Here is a 19,777-nt window from a genome sequence, read left to right on the forward strand (position 1 = left end):
TATATATATATATATATATATGTGTTGTTGTTGTTTGTTTTGTTGTAAATATATATATATATATATATATATATATATATATAATAAAACAAACAACAACAACAAAATAGTTCCCAAACAAAAAATTTAGTGATATTCATGGAAATCTAACAGTGCGCGTTCATGTTTGGTGATACAGAGTGACTGAGAACAGTAATATCTCCCCCCCACCACAAAATCCTCCGGTGGGCGGCCGTGTCAAGAACGCACGCAGCTTGTAATGGAAATGAATAATTAGAAAGCAGTTAATTTGTCGTATTTCCTCGCAAGACAGAAACTTATTTTGGAGAATGAGGATGTGTGTGTGTTTCTGAAACAGCGCACGTGTGTATGTAGGTAGACTAAGCACCTGCCGCATGCTTCTCCAAGAGATCAGGGATAGAGCTGAGTCAGAAAGTGAAGCTTTAAAGTTAATGATCGATCTTTGTTCCAATACTCTTCAATGGTCTGAGTCACGACCAAAGGAACAAGGTCCAAGATACAAGCAGCTGAAATAAGTTTTCTCTGCAGGGTATCTGGCCGCTCCCTTAGAGATAGAAGGAGTTTGCTCATCTGGAGAGAGCTGTGAGAAGAGCTGTTGCTCCTCCACATTGAGAGGAGCGGTTGAGGTAACTGTCTAACTGGCATCTGTCTCTTTAAGGATCCACTCGAATTAAAATTGTGTTTTTGGTGCGTTTTCTTTTTTTTACATGTTCTTGTTGCATTTTTCTCATCTTGTAGGACTTACGTAAAGAGAATAACTAGCACACACTCGGCTGAGCATTTTTGATAGCAACAGCCTTGAAATCCCTCTTGTTCTCTCCTGTCCTCCTCTGCTCTCGTTACCATGGGAAGCCGAGCCTTCAGCTGCTCGGCTCTTAAACCCTGGAATTCCCTCTCTCCTGACCTCTGTAACAGACTCCTTACCATCTTTCAAATCTAAACTCATCTGTTTAATTCTGCCTTTTCATTTGGATTTACTTTTGATTTTCTTTCAGTTATTATTTATTGTGTTTTTAATGAATATTTTTGAAATGACTGACCTTTGTTTTGCACAGTGTCCTTGCACAGTGTCCTTGAAAGGCGCTTTTAAATCAAATGGATTATAAGTATTATTAAGATGAGTCTGAGAGCAGTTCCTGGTCCCAGACCACAGTATGGGTGTATTCAGACTGAAAATTTGAATACACCATTAATTAAGTAAAACCACTACATTTTAGCAGACAATGATTCTGTACCAAAATCCTTTCAGCAGATACTGGATTTACATTACAACTGGACAACTGAACAAAAGATGGAATCAGTGAAAAAAGGGCTGTTTTTTTGCCAAATTTGGCAACACTGCAGACAAATAGATGCCGCACTTGCATGAACTCCGTAAGTAAATTCAAGCTCTTTTCTGTATGTATTGAAGAAAAACCTAAGACAAAATTATCAATCTCTTTATCACATAATGTAAAAGATGACCATTTTTTATGGATTGAGTTTTTTTGGAGGATTTCTACTGTTGGTTTTGCACAAATTTAGGGAAATGCCAAATAGTTTTGGAGTAATCCCACTGATGAGTTCTATGATTTAGTCTTTAATGTTTTATAGGACCTAAAAATATTAATCACAATACTTTTTTTTTTTAGATCTAATCCCTCTGATATGTTTCACAAAGACACACACAGGACGTCACACATTAAGAAATTATTGCTAAAAATGAAGCAGGAGTCCACCTCTAAAAAAAAAGGTCTAAAAAATGATGAGTGAACAGAATTATTTGATTTGTAATTTCTTATTAATATTTCCAGGCTTTCTTTGTTTTGTTCTGCAGCATGTTCTTATTTGTATAATTTTGACAGAAAATATTTCTATGGAGAGCAAAATATTATAAGTTATTTAAGGTTTAACTTGAGTTACTCTGTTTTAATTCATATTTATGATCAAAAAGTTCAGTTTAAAAGGTTTAAAAGTTTAGCTTTAGTGTATTCAGTTAATGTTTATCCTCTCCGGCCCAAAACTTTAAGCGTGTTTTTAACTTGTGCCCCTGTGTGACTGAGTTTGACACCCCTGTAATGCGAGTATAGAAAATTCATGCATTTTTTGTGTAAAATGGCTAAATAGAAGATAGGGAACACAACAGGATGTTGTCAAATTTTGTATGTGTGCGGGGGGGGCGCTGGTGGGGTTACTCGCCCGGGGAGTAAGTTAGTGTAGAACCGCCACTAACTCCAAGGACAGTTTTTTATGTTTTTTTTCTTTCCTAAAACAAGAAAACTTCTTACTGACAATAATTCATCATTGATTTAAGAGAAAAACAGTTTTCAATAAAAGACTGAAGACACTCTGCTACCTTCAAGGAATCAAAGAACATTCTTATACTTCTTTCTCCTCCTCATCAGCTCCATAGCAGGCCGTAAAATCTTATCAACGATAGACGGAAATCTGTCATGCTCGGCTAGGACGAGAACAGACCCAAGTGCTCAAACCCAGAAGGACAAACACTGGAATGGAGTTAAAGGATTTATGTCAAAGTCTCTGGCAGTTAGACGGCTGGCAGCGGAGACGTAACCCGAGATAGGACCGTGTGGCGTCGAAATGGAGGCAAGTTTCTTCGTAGGCAAAAGAGATGAAAGTGAGCGTAACTTGGCGTAGGAGGAACGGGCTTGATGGCAGGATGAAGTCAGAGCGTGGCAGTAACGTGGAGCTTGGAGATGAGCATGAGGATGAAGATCTTGTGACTGGACTCAGGTCGGCACGGATGGATGAGAGATTTCTGTGGGCAGATCGAGAGCTTGGATTAGACGAGAGCTTGGATTAGACAAGAGCAAAAAATTCACTTGCCATTAGCTTAGGTAAGACCACGTATGCACCATAGAGGGCTATGAACTGGAGCCATGATGGCTCCAGCCATGGAGTCTGGAGCCATCTTAAATACAGGTGCAGGTGATGAGGTGAATGCCGACAGCTGGGTCCAATCTGGAAGGAAGCAGAGAAGGGTGGGGGGAGGAGAGGACTTCCGGAGGTACCATGACAAAAACAACAGAACAGAAAAGATAATTTAGATTGACTTATTGTCATGTTTTTCTGCAGTCTAAAATGTGTTTTTATTGTTCTCACTGGGCCAATACCCGACATACACGCTCCACCATCAACCAAAGAAAGACCAAACATTCTTCCTTTATGAGAATAAAGAAAAAGAATTTAGACAAAGCTGAAAATTGTAAAAACAGATCACAAAATCATCTTTATTTATATGCAGTTGGTCAGGGGCCTGTTTCAGAAAGGAGGTTAAGTGTAAACTCTGAGTGCATTAACCCTGAAATCAGGGAAACCCTGGGTTTTCCGTTTCAGAATGGGAGGTTTGTTAAACCAGAGAAAGCAGAGTAAGTCAAACCCGTTTCTGAAAGAGAGGTAACTTATACTCGGAGTCAGTATCCATGGTTACTTATGCTGTGAACCTAACCTGGTCGGGAGCAGGTTTTATTCTCCAAACTCGAAGCTTCTGCTGGTCCCCTCCCCTTTTTAAAGACGAAGCGGTATTTTTCGCTTTAACCTTCATTGCCCACATTTCCGTCACACAGAGACAAGTGACAAGAATGGCTTGTTCTTTTTTGGAGGACCCAATAGACTAGGAGACTGCATTAATTCGTAGAGAATTACATTTACCTCGTACGAGGATTTTGAGAAGACTCGATTTCTTTTTCACTTTTAACTGCTGCCATGTTATTTTAATTCCTGCAGGATTGCATCTACGTGAAAATGAAATCAGGGACATTGAATTAGATTAATGTAACAATTATTTTATGGAAACACAATTTGCTAGCACTGCTTACTTTCTTAATCCCGTATAAACCTATACCACTTGATCAATACAAGGGTAGTGTTGCAGTGTGTGTGTGCTGAGCGGGGTGCGAGCCACGAGAGACAAGGGGACGGGTGATTGCAGGTGCAGATGGGGGGGGGGGGGGGGTGAGCACGGAGCAGAGGTGTGTGCGGGGAATATATTGTGTGTTCGGAGGACGGAGCACTTAGTTAAATAAAGAGAAGGTGTCATTCCCAGAATAACTGTTTTGGAGTCATTCTTAATCCGCTCTGGAGGTTGAGGGTTTCCAACGGGAAGTGAACCCCGAAGGAGAATTCCCTTCGGCCCTGAAGGAAATCTCCCCTGCGCTTCTGACCCCTGTCGGAAAGAAGAGAGAAAAGAAAGGAGAAGCCTTCGCGCAGCGAAAGGTTCAACAGTAGACAAAAGTTCACTTTTAAAAACACAATTGCATGTATTAATATTAAACTGACCAACTTTTGCAAGAGGGGAAGGTTAACAAGAAAGTCCTCTAAACATTACCGACGTTAAAGGCATTTTTCCCCAGATTGGTTCTGTACACTATGCAGCATTTCATGCATTTACACCAGGAATGACACTTCAAAAGTACTCCTAAATATCACCATTTTTTATTTCACACCGTACGCTATTTAAAAAGTTATTACAGTCAATATTTTATAACAATGATTTAAATGCAAACTTAGGCATTAACTTGAGCAGCTATGTTTTCCACGCTAACTGTCTCTGTTTTGCAGATGCAGCGGTGTTGCTTTTCTTCTGGAATATGTGCTCATATTCACTGTAACTCTGCAGCAGCACGTCAAGTTCAGCTGGCGAAAAATATGCAGACCTCTTTTTTTCACAGTTGCCATGGTAACTCGTGATATCTGTGCTCCATTGATAATGGCTTTTCATAGACGCGGTGCCCACGCTCACCTCCGAATCAGTCCACTCAGAGTTGATTAATCTAACTCGGATCAGCATCTCTGAAACAGAAAACTGATTGACCAACTCAGAGTTCAAGTTCAACCTCAGAGTTGGTCGAACCTCCTTTCTGAAACAGGCCCCTGATCTGCTGGATCTCATCAACAATCATTCTAAACAACTATTTTAAATGGATGAATTTCCCACCTGAAAAAATAAGTGTCCATCTTTAAATTGTTTAACGTTGTTGTCCTCATTTTTGTTTTTGTCTTAACAGTCATTGAATAATAAATACATGTTGTTTTTTTGGATCTTACCTGCCATCAGAAACATGTGGTTCTCTAACAAGGTTTGGGAAGTGGGAGGAGTCAGATGTTCTGTTCACTATCAAACAGTCTTGTAACATCTGTGTTTCCTAAACAGAGAAAAGCTGAATTACCATGGAAGCAAAATCTTCAGTTAAAAGTTTTGTACTTTAACTCATTAATGTGTACATCACTAATACTTAAGACAGGAAGTTACATTTTTAATGGATGCATTTTGTGCTGCAATGAAATGTTTCATTCCAGAAGGAGGATTGAGGACATTCTGGACAGCAACAACAGCAGGAAAGTGTGGAGGTTTGTTCTTTTTGTGTTGCTCTGAGTTTGCATTTCAGACTCAGAGAGATGTGTCTGCACATGTTCCTTGACAAAACATGAAAAACATGTCTATGAAGGTGGGATTAGTTGTTGCCGCCTCTTCTTTCTTGGATGATTTCCAGATAGTGAAAAGGTGTGAAATGTTTTGCTCTTGTAGTTTGTAGAGGAAACTTACATTTAGCTTTGTTTGCTTTAAACCAGGGGTTTGTTTGTTTTAAACTCATTTTGGTTCGGGGGCCAGATTCAAGGCGTATGTTTGACACCCCTGCTCTAAACATTCATCTCACGTTTTTACCAGCAGGAAACTCTATACAAAGTTGATGTTTTTTTCATGAACTTTACTAAAACACAATTACACAACATCAGCAAGAACTCTGTCAGAAAAAAACAACCATTGATATCTTTTGAGAACGAAAATCCATAACAATTTATGACAGTAATGGAGACATAAGTGAGCAAAAAAAAGAACAGCTGCAGGTAAAAAAAAATTACAATGATACACATTAAAGCTAAAATGTTTCAGAAGAAAGGGTATTATTCAAGCAAAAAGCACCAATTGTTCCAGTATTTCAGGCTTTTGATCTATTAATCTTGTAAGATATTTATAAAATTTGATAGATCATAAATCACTTAATTTGGACGACAGTTTTCTAACTCTGCATTTATATATTGAAATTTTAGATAGGAGAAGTAACAGATTAATACAATTTTTTAAACTTTTTAGAATCAGATCAAATATGTAAGAATTAGTTTGACATGTATTTAAACATTGATGTTTAATTTTTAGCTTATGAATCATTCTAAATGGATCCAGAATTTAAGTGAGAATTTACAATGGTAGAAAAGGAGAAGAGCTAATTCAGGAAAATCTTTTCAAAAACTGCAGTTATTTTCTATATTTGAGAATTTGGATTTTTTTTTATATATTTGTGGAATAAATGTTACGTTAAATTTTTTATTTATTTCTTTAATTTGCTATTTATATAAATGTATCTGGCTGTAACCATGCTTTTTCCAAATTGATTTTCTTTAAAAGATTGTTCCATTAAATTTCTCAAGATGGCTATGAATCCGGAGGGGGGATCCGTGGAGTGGTGGGCCACTTGGACACAAGTCGGGGGATGATGAAGACAGCTGTCTGCACGGGCCATCACCCCAAACTGCAGTTCCTGTGAAGGAGCACCCAAAAGCAAGCTACGGAGAACCCTTCTGAACTATACCCCCAGGGGTTCCCGAGAGGCGGGGAGAATGAAAAACTTTAACGGACAGATCTATCGGCAAAGACATCAGCTAGCGGTCAACCTATAAAGAGAACGAACTGTACCTGCGGCAAGGTGTGCAAAACCTTGACAGGTCTCAAAATCCACCAGACCAAGATGAGCTACCTGAAGGGAGGACGAGTGAAGCACAGGGGCAGTGGCCAGCACTATAGATGAAGTTCTCGTCACAGACCCATGTCAGATGGAAGAGCAGCCAGGCCCAGAATCCCCCCCACATTACCGGGAACCTCCGAGCTGCACCAGTCCTCCTACAGAGAGAAAAACCAGAACATCATCAGGTGAAGTGGCCTGCTACCAACAACAAGGAGTGGCTCAATTAGACGAGGACATAGATAAGATCATGGAGATAACATCAAAGGGACGATGCAGACCACAAATTCCAGGCCATATTCACCTTCATAATAACCATTGGCCCAGAGCGGTTTGGGGTGAAAGAAAGGCCAAAGAGTAGCAAACCAGCAAGACCCAACAGGCGAGAGCATGAGATCGGTCAGCTGAGGCTGGAACCAAAAACCCTGAAACGCATGTTCAGGACAAAAAAGGAAGAGGAACGAAGCGCCTTGTCTGAGATCAAGGAGATTTTGAGAAGAAAGCTCTTCACACTAAGATGAGCTGAGCAGAAGGAAAGAAAAAGAGAGGGGCAAGAAAAGTGTTAACAGTTCAACACGTGTGTTAGGATCATTTCATCTATATTTCAGAAAGATTGATAAAAAGTGATGAAATACATGGAAAGTATCAAAAAGTATTTTTCATAATGAATCTGCCGTCTGTGTGACTGTGTTTGATTAAGACAAGTTTTCCCTCAAGGTCATTTTCAAAATAAAAGCTGAGTGAGGCAACAGCACAGAGCATGTTTCACGGTTTTGTAACCCTGCTTAAGTTACAAAGTTATTTTCCACTGGTGGCAGTCAACATTTTAAATGTGTTTTTTTTGGATTTGCTAGGAGTGATCATCCTGTCGTTTTTTTTTTATCTTTGACGTCTTTTTCACTTTTGCTCAAACCACAGCGTGAGAAAAAAAAGATTGGAGCGAGTTAGTGTGTACCCAGGAAGAGGAATCTGGTTAAAGAGCTATGTTGGACTTTGATAACTTTGTTGGGAAATACGTTATCTCGACTGTTTTTTTTCTTGGTGTTCATTTGGATCCCCGACCTTCCTTCGTTCAACTCATCTACTCCATCATCATTCCATCCTCTTACCTCCTTGGTTTATCTCATCTCAACTTCATCTCATCTCAACTCTACACCCCGACTGGAAATCTCAGTTTGGACATTAAGTGGGTTACCTTTAATTTTTTTGAGTGCACTCACGGGGTTATTTATTTTATTCTAAAGAAAAGAGAAAGTTGGACTCAGATTTAAGTTTTCTTTTTGAGATCTCAATTTTATTTGAACCTCCTTTTCATGTCAGTGGCCACATGTTTTTTGTTGTTAGGTGTTGAATACAAGTAATTCACTCAGTTCTGCAGACTGTTTTTTGTGTTATTTTATTGTCTAAACCTAATTATTCTTTTCACGATCAACTGTTAATCATAGTACAACTTCTTTTGGGTGGAATATTCCTAGCTAAATATCGGAATATATAACATTAAACAATCTCCTTATTGAACCTAGACTTAGAGTAAGTCCATATGAAATTATTTAGAGCTGTCACACACAGCAGCACCACCTAGGGGTTACAGTTTCATAGCCCTCATGAACTTTCACCCTCAATCATACTTTAAATGTAACAAAGCTGTCCCGTGCCCGGCAGCCCTCTTTTCACGCAGGGAGAGGGATCCCTGAATTCTCTGGCAAGTCCAGTAGCTGGAGATCACATTATATCTGAGCCTGGGGGTGTCAGTGTCCCTGTGGTGTGGATTCTGGTCCCTGCCCCTGAGTGCTGGGCCAATTTCTAACTATGGGCGAACCTGGTTGGGCCATGTTAACAACACTTCTTGTGGACCCCCTCTTCCCCTGGTTGTCCTTCTCTTGGGCGGGGACGGCTGGCCCCTGCCTTGCTCTCTCCTGGACCAACCGTGGGGCGGGTGGGTGGCTGCCTGGAGTGCGGGGCGGGTTTCCCTTGGGGGGTCCTGGCTCATACCTGGAGTTGGGGTGGGGGGATGCCCAGAACTCCTGGGTGATAGTGGGGTGCTCGTCTGGGGCTGTGGGCGTTCTTCTGGGGCGGGGGCCCGCATTGGGCCCTCCCGGCGCGGCGGGGGGCTGCTCTCCTGGTTGGGCTGGAGCTTGCACTCTCTGTCCCCCTGTGCCTCCCTGCTCTCTGGCTTTGGGGGCCCCCATAGCGGTCCTGCTGGCCCTGGCCTGGGTGGCGGTTGTTCTCTCCGAATGTGCGTTGATTACCGGCATCTTGATCGCAAGTCTAGGAAGGATAGCTTTCCTCTTCCCTGCATTGAGGATTCTTTGGATGCACTTTGTGGGGCCAAATGGTTCTTCGCACTCAACCTGGCTAGCGGCTACAACCAAGTATTGGTGATGGAGACAGATAGCCTAAAGACTGCTTTCTGTGAATCATTTGGGTTATTTGAGTTCAACCGGATGCCCTTTGGTTTGCGGAACACGTCAGCTACCTTTCAGCGATTGATGGAGAGGATGTTTGGGGCAGAGCATATTCAATCTCTCCTACTATATCTGGATGTTAATATTGTCTTCTCTTCCAGTGTGGAGGATCACTTAAAGCATCTGGACCGGGGGTGCTGAGTCGACTACAGAAAGAAGGACTAAAAGTTAAGTTGGAAAAGTATTTTTTCAGAAAAGAGGTTCATTACCTTGGCCATCTGGGCTCCCGCAAAGGAGTATCTATGGATCCATCCAAGGTGTCCACTGTGGCCTCATCCCACAGCTGTTCGCGAGCTTCTGTCCTTCCTCGGATTTGCCAGTTATTACAGGTGATTCGTGGAGGGGTTCTCAAAGCTGGCTGCACCATTACAACACCAGGTTGCTGAATTGGCAGGCAGAAAACGAAAAGAACCACCACTGGACAGCACCTGGAGCAATGCATGTGAGGCAGCGTGCAATAAGCTCAGGAGGAGACTGGTGAGTGCACCTACTCTGGCATTTAGTAATTTTAACCTTGCATTTATTTTGGAAGTGGATGCTAGCCATGCAGGCCTTGGAGCAGTTTTGTCCCAAGAGCAGGATGGCAGGGTTTGACCCATCTATGCCAGTCGAAGCCTCAGCCCGGCGGAGAAAAACTATAGTTCCATGAAAGTAGAGTTTCTTGGAATGAGGTGCGCTATGTTGAAATGTTTTTGGAGCATTTGTGGGGCCAACATTGGACGTGTGGACTGATAACAACCCTTTAAGCCACTTGGAAGGAGGAGCTATCCTGGTCGTCATACATCAAGTTGTTCAACAGGAGCCGCAGGTAACCCAGTCGCCCATCTATGCTTTTTCCGCCCATACTGTAAATGATCTCAGATTGTTACAGGAAGCAGACCAACTATTAGTACCTTACTTGCATTCTGGAAGGCACAGAAAGCCCCAAGTTTCGGTGCCCGGTACAAACTGTCGGGACGGGTAAGGGTACTGTTACGACAGTGGGACAAGATCCCAACTAAGGATGGATTAATCTTTCGCAAGGTACAGCAGCCAGATGGAGGGGAGGAGATCTTACAACTGCTGTTGCCTATTTACCTCAAAGAAGTCTTGCAACAGCTGCATGACCACGGCCACCAGGGTATTGAATGTACAACTGAGCAAATACGGCGGAGATGATAGCATTTTGGTTGATGCCAAGTGCATTAGCCTATTATCCACTGTGCCGCTGCAGTGCTTCACTCGTTCTTATCTGAGACAGCTAAAAAGCACCGCAATCTGCGTCTGAAACTCTGTGCCATGTTGCTGCCAGCAACATGGCACAGAGTTTCAGTTCGGTCCCTATCCTAAGTTGGTAGTAATCCATGTTTCACAACAACGAAAAAAGCTGCTTCTGACCGAGGTCTTCCTGTTGTTTTGTGCAGAGTAGAGCTGCTCAAGGAGGCTCAGTGTTGTCAACTAGCGGTCGGAGGGTGAAGTGGAAAACAAGAGTCAGACACTGAAGGACACTCAGAAAATAATTAAATAATTAAATATATTTTTTTATCACATTCAGAGCAAGAGACAATGTTTTCATCTGAAAGAAGGAAACATTCAAAACAGTTGAAACTGAAGTCAAAAAGAAAAATCAAACCTTCAGACACTTACTCAGATTTCTGACAAGTTGGAACAAAGTTGCGCTCAGCTGCTCTAAACTGGGGGGTATTCCAGGAAGCATGTTTAAACTAGCCTGACTTTAACCCTGAACTCTGGCTGAAATCCGCCTGAACTTGCTTACTCTGGGTATGTCGGTTCCAAAAGACCGGATATGAGTTGGCGTAATTACGCCCGACTTGGTAACCCTGGGTTAATGCACGTGCATGTCAAGTACATAAAGACACTCTCAATGGATCACCGATTTCCGGAGTCACCATGGAAACGGGTGGTGAAAAAAAAGAAAGCGCTACACTTCAGTGAGACGGAGTCTGAGATATCAATGACGGCGTATGAAGATTATACGTCCATCAAAAAAGTAACACGGCTGCATCAGCAAAAGAAAGAGTTTCTGTTTGGAGAAAAGAACAGACAAAGTAAACGCACGAGTTTCTGGTCTTATTTCCATTTTCCTTGTGACGCATATATATATATATATATATATATATATATATATATATATATATATATATATATATATATATATATATATATCTTATCCAATTTTGCCAACTTAAATGAATTACATTATTGGTAACAAGTAATTGAGTTAAATTCATTCAACCTAATTTCTTACGTCTATAAAACTCAATAGATGTTTATACAATTCAAATTTACATATTTATTTATTTATTTATTTATTTATTTTTTTTAACTTGTCCTGTCCAACAGCTAGGCAGACAGATGAGAGCTGAGGGCCTCTTGGGTTGGACATATTTTACTTTAACAAGAGGGGTTATTAATTTTCAGACAAACCAAAGGTATGTCTGAATAAACCCCTTTTGTAATTGAGGCCAAACTTTATTAATTTCAAACATGTCTGAAAATCTTTGGTGTTGGACCGGACGGAAAAGGAAAGAGGGGAAGAAGAGAGAGGGACGTTAGAGAGAGGGGGGGTAGGGGGTGATAATAGGAGGGGAAGGGGGATAAGACCATGAAGCAGCATAAAGCAACAAGTTTACTGGTTGTTAATCATTATGGTAAGGTTCAAATGTAAAAAAAAAACAAAAAAAAAAAAAGGGCGGAGCCTGTCCACACACACCCTCAAATGTTATAAACACACCTGTTAGTTGCAAAAATGTCCACCTGTCGACATGTACACAAAACAGATAGTGTTCACACGCATACTTATGCCTTAAAACCAACTAGTGTGAAATATTTCAGTCATTCAGTCTGTTGAGCTAACACCTGTGCTCAGGTGAGTGTTTATGTTCTTCTAAAATGGATGGTGGAACGTGAAAAGAAGGAGGGAGAGTGCCCAGCCATCCCCACCCCAAGACCCCCACCGCACCAGCAGCGGCAGCCGGAATCCCCCCAACGCCACACGGGAACCGGCAGGGAACAACGGCCGCCCGGGCGACTAAGTCCGCCACCCAGGCCAGGGCCAGCAGGGCCGCCGCAAGGCCCCCAGAGCCAGAGAGCAGGGAGGCACGGAGGGAAAGAGGGCGCCGCCCCAGCCCAACCAGGAGAGCAGCCCCCCCGCCGCGCCGGGAGAACCCAACGCAGGGCCCCACCGGAGAAGGACGCCCACAGCCCCAGACGAGCACCCCACCACCACCCAGGAGTTCCGGGCATCCCCCCGCCCCAACCCCAGGTACGAGCCAGGACCCCCCAAGGGAGACCCACTCCGCACTCCAGGCAGCCATCCGCCCGGCCCACGGTTGGTCCAGGGAGGAGCGAGGCAGGGGCCCGCCGCCCCCGCCCAGAAGGGGGGAACCCCGGGGAAAAAAGAGGGCCCACAAGGGGTGTTGTAAATATGGCCCGACCAGGCTCGGCCACAGTTGGAAATTTGGCGGGGCCCAGCACTCAGGAGCAAGGACCAGAACCCACCCCCCAGGGACACGAACACCCCCGGCTCAGATGTAATGTGAACCCCCCCACCGCGCGGAGAGAGCACCGCCGGGCCCAGGAAGCCGGCACCCCGGGGACACAGCCGCCGTTGCAAAGGGGCCCGTACCCCCCACCAGGGAAGAGGCAGGGGACAGATGGTCCTAGGTCCCACCTTCCTTGCAAAATGTGTGTGCGTGTATGTGTGTTTGAGAGAGTGTGTGTGTGCATGTGTGTGTGTTTATGTTGGGATGTATATATTGAGGGGGGAGGGGTGTGTGTACTAAGGGGGGTGCGGTTAAAATTGGCGGGTAGGGCACTAAGGGGACGTCTCCTGATTACTCACAGTGACGTCCCCTCACCCTCCCCACCAAGGGGCCCTAAATGTCTAAGGTGCGGTTAAAATTGGCGGGTAGGGTGCTAGGAGGACATCCGCTGCTTGCTGGCAGTGATGTCCAAGCACCCCCCCTACCAAGGGCCCTACTTGTCTAAGGTGCAAATAAAACCGAAAGAGGGGGGGCCACTCCATACGGCAACCACAGGAGGGGGGTCACTGCCTAGTAACCCCCCCCCCCCCCCCCCCAAGGCTCATCGCAGGCTAAGCCCCCCACCCCCTCACCCTATTATGAGGTTATATGAGGAAGGGGGTTCATATTTAAATATTTACATATTTATTTAACTAAATGCTATATTACTCCAATTAAATTAATATTTTTTCCATCTTAATGAATTATAATTCTTGTACTCTCAAATGTTTAAGTTTGAGCCGGCAGATTTACTCATTTGTATAACAATAAAAATAACAAATTGTTGAATAACAAATTGGAGAGTACATCCACTTAGGAATTTTCCAACATTGTCAGTATGCTATTGAATTGTAGGGGTGCTATATAAACTCATCATACTCTCCCTCCCTCTCACTCATGGTGGAGAGACTTGAGCAAAGTAGGACAAAATAACTCGGCAAAACACAGTAAAACAGCTATACAACTAAACACATTTGGTCAAAAACCCACACTTGAACCCAAATCTGTCCAGACAGGCCAAGGGAATGGTATCCCACAATCCCTTGCGGTGCCAATCTAACAGCAGCACCAAAGTTACACCTACTTAATTGAATTAATTTGAATGAAAGTAAAATAACTGTCTGAAAACTCCTTCTTTCTCTTTCGGCTTTTCCCATCAGGGGTCGCCACAGCGAATCATCCTTTTCCACCTCACTCTATCATAAACATCTTCTACCCTAACGTTAGCCAACTTCATGTCCTCTGTTAAGACATCCATATATCTCCTCTTTGGCCGTCCTCTTGCCCTCCGGCCAGGCAGCTCCATCTCCAACATTCTTCTACCAATATATCCACTATCCCTCCTCTGAACATGTCCAAACCATCTCAGTCTGGCTTCTCTGACTTTGTCGCTAACACAGGCAACATGAGCCGTCCCTCTGATGTACTCGTTCCTTATCCTGTCTAACCTGGTCACTCCTAAGGAGAACCTCAACATCTTCATCTCTGCTACCTCCATCTCAGCCTCTTGTCTCTGTCTCACTGCTACCGTCTCTAACCCATAGAGCAGAGCTGGTCTCACCACAGTTTTGTACACCTTTCCTTTGAGTCTTGCTGGCACTCTTCTGTCACACAACACTCCTGACACTTTCCTCCAACCGCTCCAACCTGCCTGCACTCGCCTCTTCACCTCTTTTCCACAATCCCCATCACACTGAACTGTTGACCCCAAGTACTTAAACTCCTGCACCTTCTCCACCTCAGCCCCCTGTAACCTAACGCTTCTACCTTGATCCCTCTCGTTCAGACACATGTATTCTGTCTTACTACGACTGACCTTCATACCTCTTCTTTCCAGGGCAAACCTCCACCTCTCTAGCTGTTCCTCCACCTGCTCTCTACTCTCACTGCAAATTACAATGTCATCCGCAAACATCATTGTCCAGGGAGATTCCTGTCTTACCTCGTCTGTCAGCCTGTCCATCAGCATAGCAAACAAAAAAGGACTCAAAGCTGATCCTTGGTGTAGTCCCACCTCCACCTTGAACTCCTCTGTCTGACCTACAGCACATCTCACCACCATCATACTTCTCTCATACATGTCCTGAACTACTCTGACATACTTCTCTGCCACTCCAGACGACCTCATACAGTACCACAGCTCCTCCCTCGGCACCCTGTCATACGCCTTCTCTAAATCTACGAACACACAATGCAGCTCCTTCTGACCTTCTCTGTACTTTTCCATCAACATTCTCAAAGCAAAAATGGCATCAGTGGTGCTCTTACGGGGCATGAAACCATACTGCTGCTCACAGATCTCCACCTTCTTCCTAAGCCTGGCTTCCACTACTCTTTCCCACAGCTTCATTGTGTGGCTCATCAACTTTATTCCTCTATAGTTGCTGCAGTTCTGCGTGTCACCCTTGTTCTTAAAGATCGGAACCAGAACGCTTCTCCTCCATTCCTCAGGCATCTTCTCACTCTCTAAAATCCTATTGAACAACCTTGTTAGAAATTCCACTGCTGTCTCTCCTAGGCACTTCCATACCTCCACAGGTACATCATCAGGACCAACGGCCTTTCCGCTCTTCATCCTTTTCAGAGCCTTCCTAACCTCATCCTTTCCAATCTCTGCTACTTCCTGCTCCACAACAACCACATCTTCCTCCCTTCTTTCCCTGTCATTTTCCTCGTTCATCAGCTCCTCAAAATACTCCTTCCATCTTTTCTGTACACTCTCTTGGGTTGTTAGCACCTTTCCATCTCTGTCCTTAATCACCCTTATCTGTTGCACGTCCTTCCCATCTCTGTCTCTCTGTCTGGCTAGCCTGTACAAGTCCTTCTCTCCTTCCTTTGTGTCTAACCTGTCATATAGCTCATCGTAAGCTTTCTGTTTGGCCTTTGCCACCTCTCTCTTCACTCTACGCTGCGCTACCTTGTACTCCTGTCTACCTTCCTCAGTCCTTTCTACATCCCACTTCCTTTTAGCCAACCTCTTCCTCTGGACGCATTCCTGTACTTCCTCATTCCACCACCAAGTCTCTTTACCGTCTTTCCTTTTTCCAGATGACACACCTAGCACCTTCCTACCTGTTTCCCTGATAATCTCTGCTGTAGTTTCCCAGTCATCTGGAAGCTCATCCTGACCACCCAGGACCTGCCTCAACTTCTGCCTAAATTCCTCACAAGTTTCTTCATTCTGTAGCTTCCACCACTTGGTCTTCTTTTCTGTTTTCCCTATCTTCTTCTTCCTGACCTCCAGAGTCATCTTACACACCACCATGCGGTGCTGTCTGGCTACACTCTCTCCTACAACCACTTTGCAGTCATTAACCTCTCTCAAATGACCTCGTCTACATAGGATGTAGTCCACCTGAGTACTCCTACCTCCACTTCTGTATGTCACTCTATGTTCCTCTCTCTTCTGGAAGTAAGTGTTGACTACAGCCATTTCCATCCTCTTCGCAAAGTCCACCACCATCTGTCCCTCCAGATTCCTTTCCTTCACACCAAACCTGCCCATCACCTCCTCATCACCTCTGTTGCCCTCACCAACATGCCCATTAAAGTCTGCTCCAATAACAACTCTCTCTCCTCTGGGAAAACTCTCTATGACCTCATCCAACTCACTCCAGAATCTCTCCTTCACTTCTAAGTCACAGCCAACCTGTGGCGCATACCCACTGACTACATTCACCATCACCCCTTCAATTTCTAACTTTAGGCTCATCATCCTGTCGGAGACTCTTTTCACCTCTAGAACACTGTTTACAAACTCCCCCTTCAGAATCACTCCTACCCCGTTTCTCTTCCTATCAACACCATGATAGAACAGTTTGTATCCTCCTCCAATACTACGTGCCTTGCTGCCCTTCCACCTTGTCTCCTGCTCACACAGTACATCTACCTTCCTTCTCTCCATCATGTCTGCCAGCTCTCTGCCTTTCCCTGTCATTGTGCCAACGTTAAGAGTCCCTATTCTCAAACCTATGTTCCTGCCTTTTCCCTTCTCTCTCTGGCCACGGACCCTTCTGCCTCCCCTCTTTCTTCGACCAACAGTAGTCAAATTTCCACCGACACCCTGTAGGTTAACAGCATCGGTGGCGGTCGTTGTTAACCCGGGCCTCGACCGATCCGGTATGTCTAAAGTGTTGTGGATGATTCGCATGGTTATTTTGGCAATTTTTACGCCGGATGCCCTTCCTGACGCAACCCTCTCTTTTTATCCGGGCTTGGGACCGGCACAGAAGTTACTGGCTTGCAACCCCTGTGGCTAGATTAAAATAACTGTCTGAAAACTACGTGTTATTTTTAAGCTGACTTAACAAAAAATGATTTATCTTAACTGAAGCAAATAATTAAATTAGATCAAACTAAATAGTTTATCTCTACAACATCCACACGTGGTCTTATCACCCTCTCATGGTGGAAAAAGTATTATCTGAGCCTCTTAATCCAATAAATCATCTTCAGATGGACACGCCATGCTGCTTCACTTCAACTAATCCTGTTCCGGACCAGGTTATGTTCAGAGCATGAGTTGCCATGGCAACTTGACATACCCTGAAACATACCTCCATTTCTGGAACCAAAAGCTGAGGTTATCAACTTCCTTAGCCTCAAACTTACCGTGGGAGCTAGCATAACCTGCTTTCTGGAATACCCCCCTGGACTCTGGTTGAGTCTTATTGGAGACACTGTTTACCTGTGTGAGCAGACAGTTCATTCATGGAGGAACATTTGATTGGTAAGAATTTTGAACTGATCAACCTTTTCATATTGGAACCAAACAGAGAAGCAGCAAGACTTCCTAATTTTTAGTAGAAAGTAGAGCAAAGAATCCTGGTTCCTGATCCTTTCCAGTTGATGGCAGTAATAAAACGTTTCGTTGCTGTTGGAATCTCGTGTATTTAAAGACTTAGACAAAGGAATCAGGATGTTCTTACTATCAAATAAATCAGAAAAAAAATTCTCAGAACAAAGGAATTAAAATAAAGGAATGAAAACACATCTTTAATCAAAAGTCTTCGTGACTGAAAACAATACAAAAACATGAACAAAACATTTGCGTGAAATTTGAATTCATACAGTAAATTTCCATTTCAAAGAAACAAGAAAACAGATTTTACTCCAAAAAGTTTGAGATTCATGTTCAAAAATGTCTCAAATCCACTCTTGTTGAGATTTTTCATTTATTACATTTATTTCTGACTACAAACATTACTCCACAGAATATTAACAGTTAAAATATTTAGTTCTAATGACCCAAAGCAGAGAAAACACTAAAAACAAACATTAAACTTCTTTCAGAAAACTATTTAAGTTCACGGAACTCTGCTGTGGCTCCAAAATAACCCAACCTCAGTCCAGCATGGAGCGGCTGAGTGAATGTGGTCTGGACTCTGTGGAGGAGAGTCATGCTTTCAGAGACGCTGTAGAAGGACAGAACACCTGCTCTGTGATCCAGGTACACTCCTACTCTGGAGGAAACAGGAGCTGAGATGGAGGTTTTTATTCTGTAGTGGACAATCACGTTTGGAGAAGAAACTAATGACCAAGATTTGTCGTTGTAACCAAATAAACTTTCATCTCCAGATTTGCTGATGTTCTTGTATGTGACTGCTACATCAACATAGTCCCCTCTCCACTCCACCTCCCAGTAACAACGTCCAGTCAGACTCTCTCTACTCAGAACCTGAAACCACTCAGTGAATCTGTCTGGATGATCAGAATCAGACTGAGGTTTTTCCATCACTGTCACCTTTCTGTTCTCCTCTGACAGTAACAGTTGTCTGTGTGCTGTGTTTGCATCCAGTGTGATGTGACGTGAATATTTGAAAAAGTCAGCTCTGCTCTTTGGTTCTGGTTCTGACAGTAAAACATCCACATGAGTGACTGTCAGTGAGATGTTTCTGGGTTTCTCTCTCAGAATGTCCTGCAGTTTGTCTCTGAGCTCTGACACAGCTGGTGTCACATCCTCAAAGTATCTCAGAGGACGGACATTGATGCTGGATGAGTGTGTGGACTCACTGAGTGGTGGCAGTGAGGGGTAGTTTAGCAGAAACTGGCTGTGATCCTCTGTGAGTGAGAGCTGCTTCAGCTCAGCGTCTCTCCTCTTCAGCTCAGTGATCTTCTGCTCCAGCTCCTCCTGAAGATCTTTGACTCGACTCACTTCAGTTTGCTGCTGGGATCTGATCTGCTGCTTCACATCACAGCTTCTTTTCTGGATGAGACGGATCACCTCAGTGAAGATCTTCTCACTGTCCTTCACTGTTTGATCAGCAGAGTGATTGATGGCCTCCACCTCCTGTTGAAGCAGCTTCACCTCCTTCTCTCTGTCCTGGATTCTCTGCTGGATTTGTTGTTGACTCTCCTCCAGCTCTCTTTGCCTCTCAGTCCTTTCTGCTGCAGCTGAGACTGTGTCGTGGCCTCTATGTTCATCCACAGAGCAGAGATAACAGATACATTTCTGATCAGTGCGACAGAACATCTTCATCACCTCATCATGACGGGAGCAGATGTTCTCCTGCAGGTTCTTGGAGGGTTCCACCAGCTTGTGTTTCTTGAATGCAGCTGCATCCAAATGAGGCTGAAGGTGTTTCTTACAGTAAGAGGCCAGACAGATCAAACAGGACTTGATGGCTTTCAGTTTTCTTCCAGTGCAGACATCACAGACCACATCTTCAGGTCCAGCATAGCAGAGATCAGCAGGATCAGCTTGGAGTCCAGTCTTCTTCAGCTGATCCACTAAAGCTGCTAACATGGTGTTTTTCACCAGAACAGGCCTCGGTATGAAGGTCTTCCTGCACTGAGGACAGCTGGGGATTTTCTCCTCTGCATCCCAGAGTCCTTGAATACACTTCATGCAGTAGCTGTGTCCACAGGGAATAGTCACCGGATCCTTCAGCAGATCCAGACAGATGGAACAGCAGAAGGTTTCTTGATCCAGATCAACTCCTTTCTGCGCCATTTCTCCTCTCAGACACAAAGACTGTGAGAGTTTCACTTCCTCAGAAATCAGTTTGACTCTGATCCTCCCATCGGG

The 19,777-nt window shown here is 43.8% G+C and overlaps 1 protein-coding gene and 2 long non-coding RNA genes across 5 annotated transcripts; 1 reads left to right on the forward strand and 2 right to left on the reverse strand.

Annotated features, from left to right (window-relative positions):
* The first annotated feature begins 516 nt into the window (after nucleotides 1–516).
* LOC110016950 (uncharacterized) lies at nucleotides 517–7,751 on the forward strand. 2 transcript variants are annotated; one of them, XR_013650521.1, is made up of 4 exons: nucleotides 517–647; nucleotides 1,271–1,395; nucleotides 5,320–5,370; nucleotides 6,428–7,751. It is a non-coding gene; the product is annotated as an uncharacterized LOC110016950 (long non-coding RNA). The 2 variants fall into 2 exon arrangements; XR_013650520.1 differs by having other exon boundaries at nucleotides 5,320–7,751.
* On the reverse strand, nucleotides 2,294–6,884 carry LOC144986674 (uncharacterized). 2 transcript variants are annotated; one of them, XR_013650519.1, is made up of 4 exons: nucleotides 6,777–6,884; nucleotides 5,068–5,165; nucleotides 2,848–2,982; nucleotides 2,294–2,779 (listed from the first exon to the last, which is right to left on the reverse strand). It is a non-coding gene; the product is annotated as an uncharacterized LOC144986674 (long non-coding RNA). The 2 variants fall into 2 exon arrangements; XR_013650518.1 differs by having other exon boundaries at nucleotides 2,848–5,165.
* A 9,967-nt stretch (nucleotides 7,752–17,718) lies between the features above and the next one.
* On the reverse strand, nucleotides 17,719–19,777 carry LOC101164957 (tripartite motif-containing protein 16). Its single transcript, XM_011494192.4, has one exon. The coding sequence runs from the start codon at nucleotides 19,700–19,702 to the stop codon at nucleotides 18,047–18,049; it is 1,656 nt and encodes a 551-aa protein (XP_011492494.3). The 5' UTR covers nucleotides 19,703–19,777; the 3' UTR covers nucleotides 17,719–18,046.

Source organism: Oryzias latipes, chromosome 17 (assembly GCF_053564925.1).
Source record: "Oryzias latipes strain Hd-rR chromosome 17, Olatipes_Hd-rR_3.1".
Lineage (NCBI taxonomy): Eukaryota > Metazoa > Chordata > Actinopteri > Beloniformes > Adrianichthyidae > Oryzias > Oryzias latipes.

Excerpts from the sequence above, each read along its gene's own strand:
- LOC101164957 (XM_011494192.4), bottom strand. The coding sequence starts at position 19,702 with ATGGCGCAGAAAGGAGTTGATCTGGATCAAGAAACCTTCTGCTGTTCC.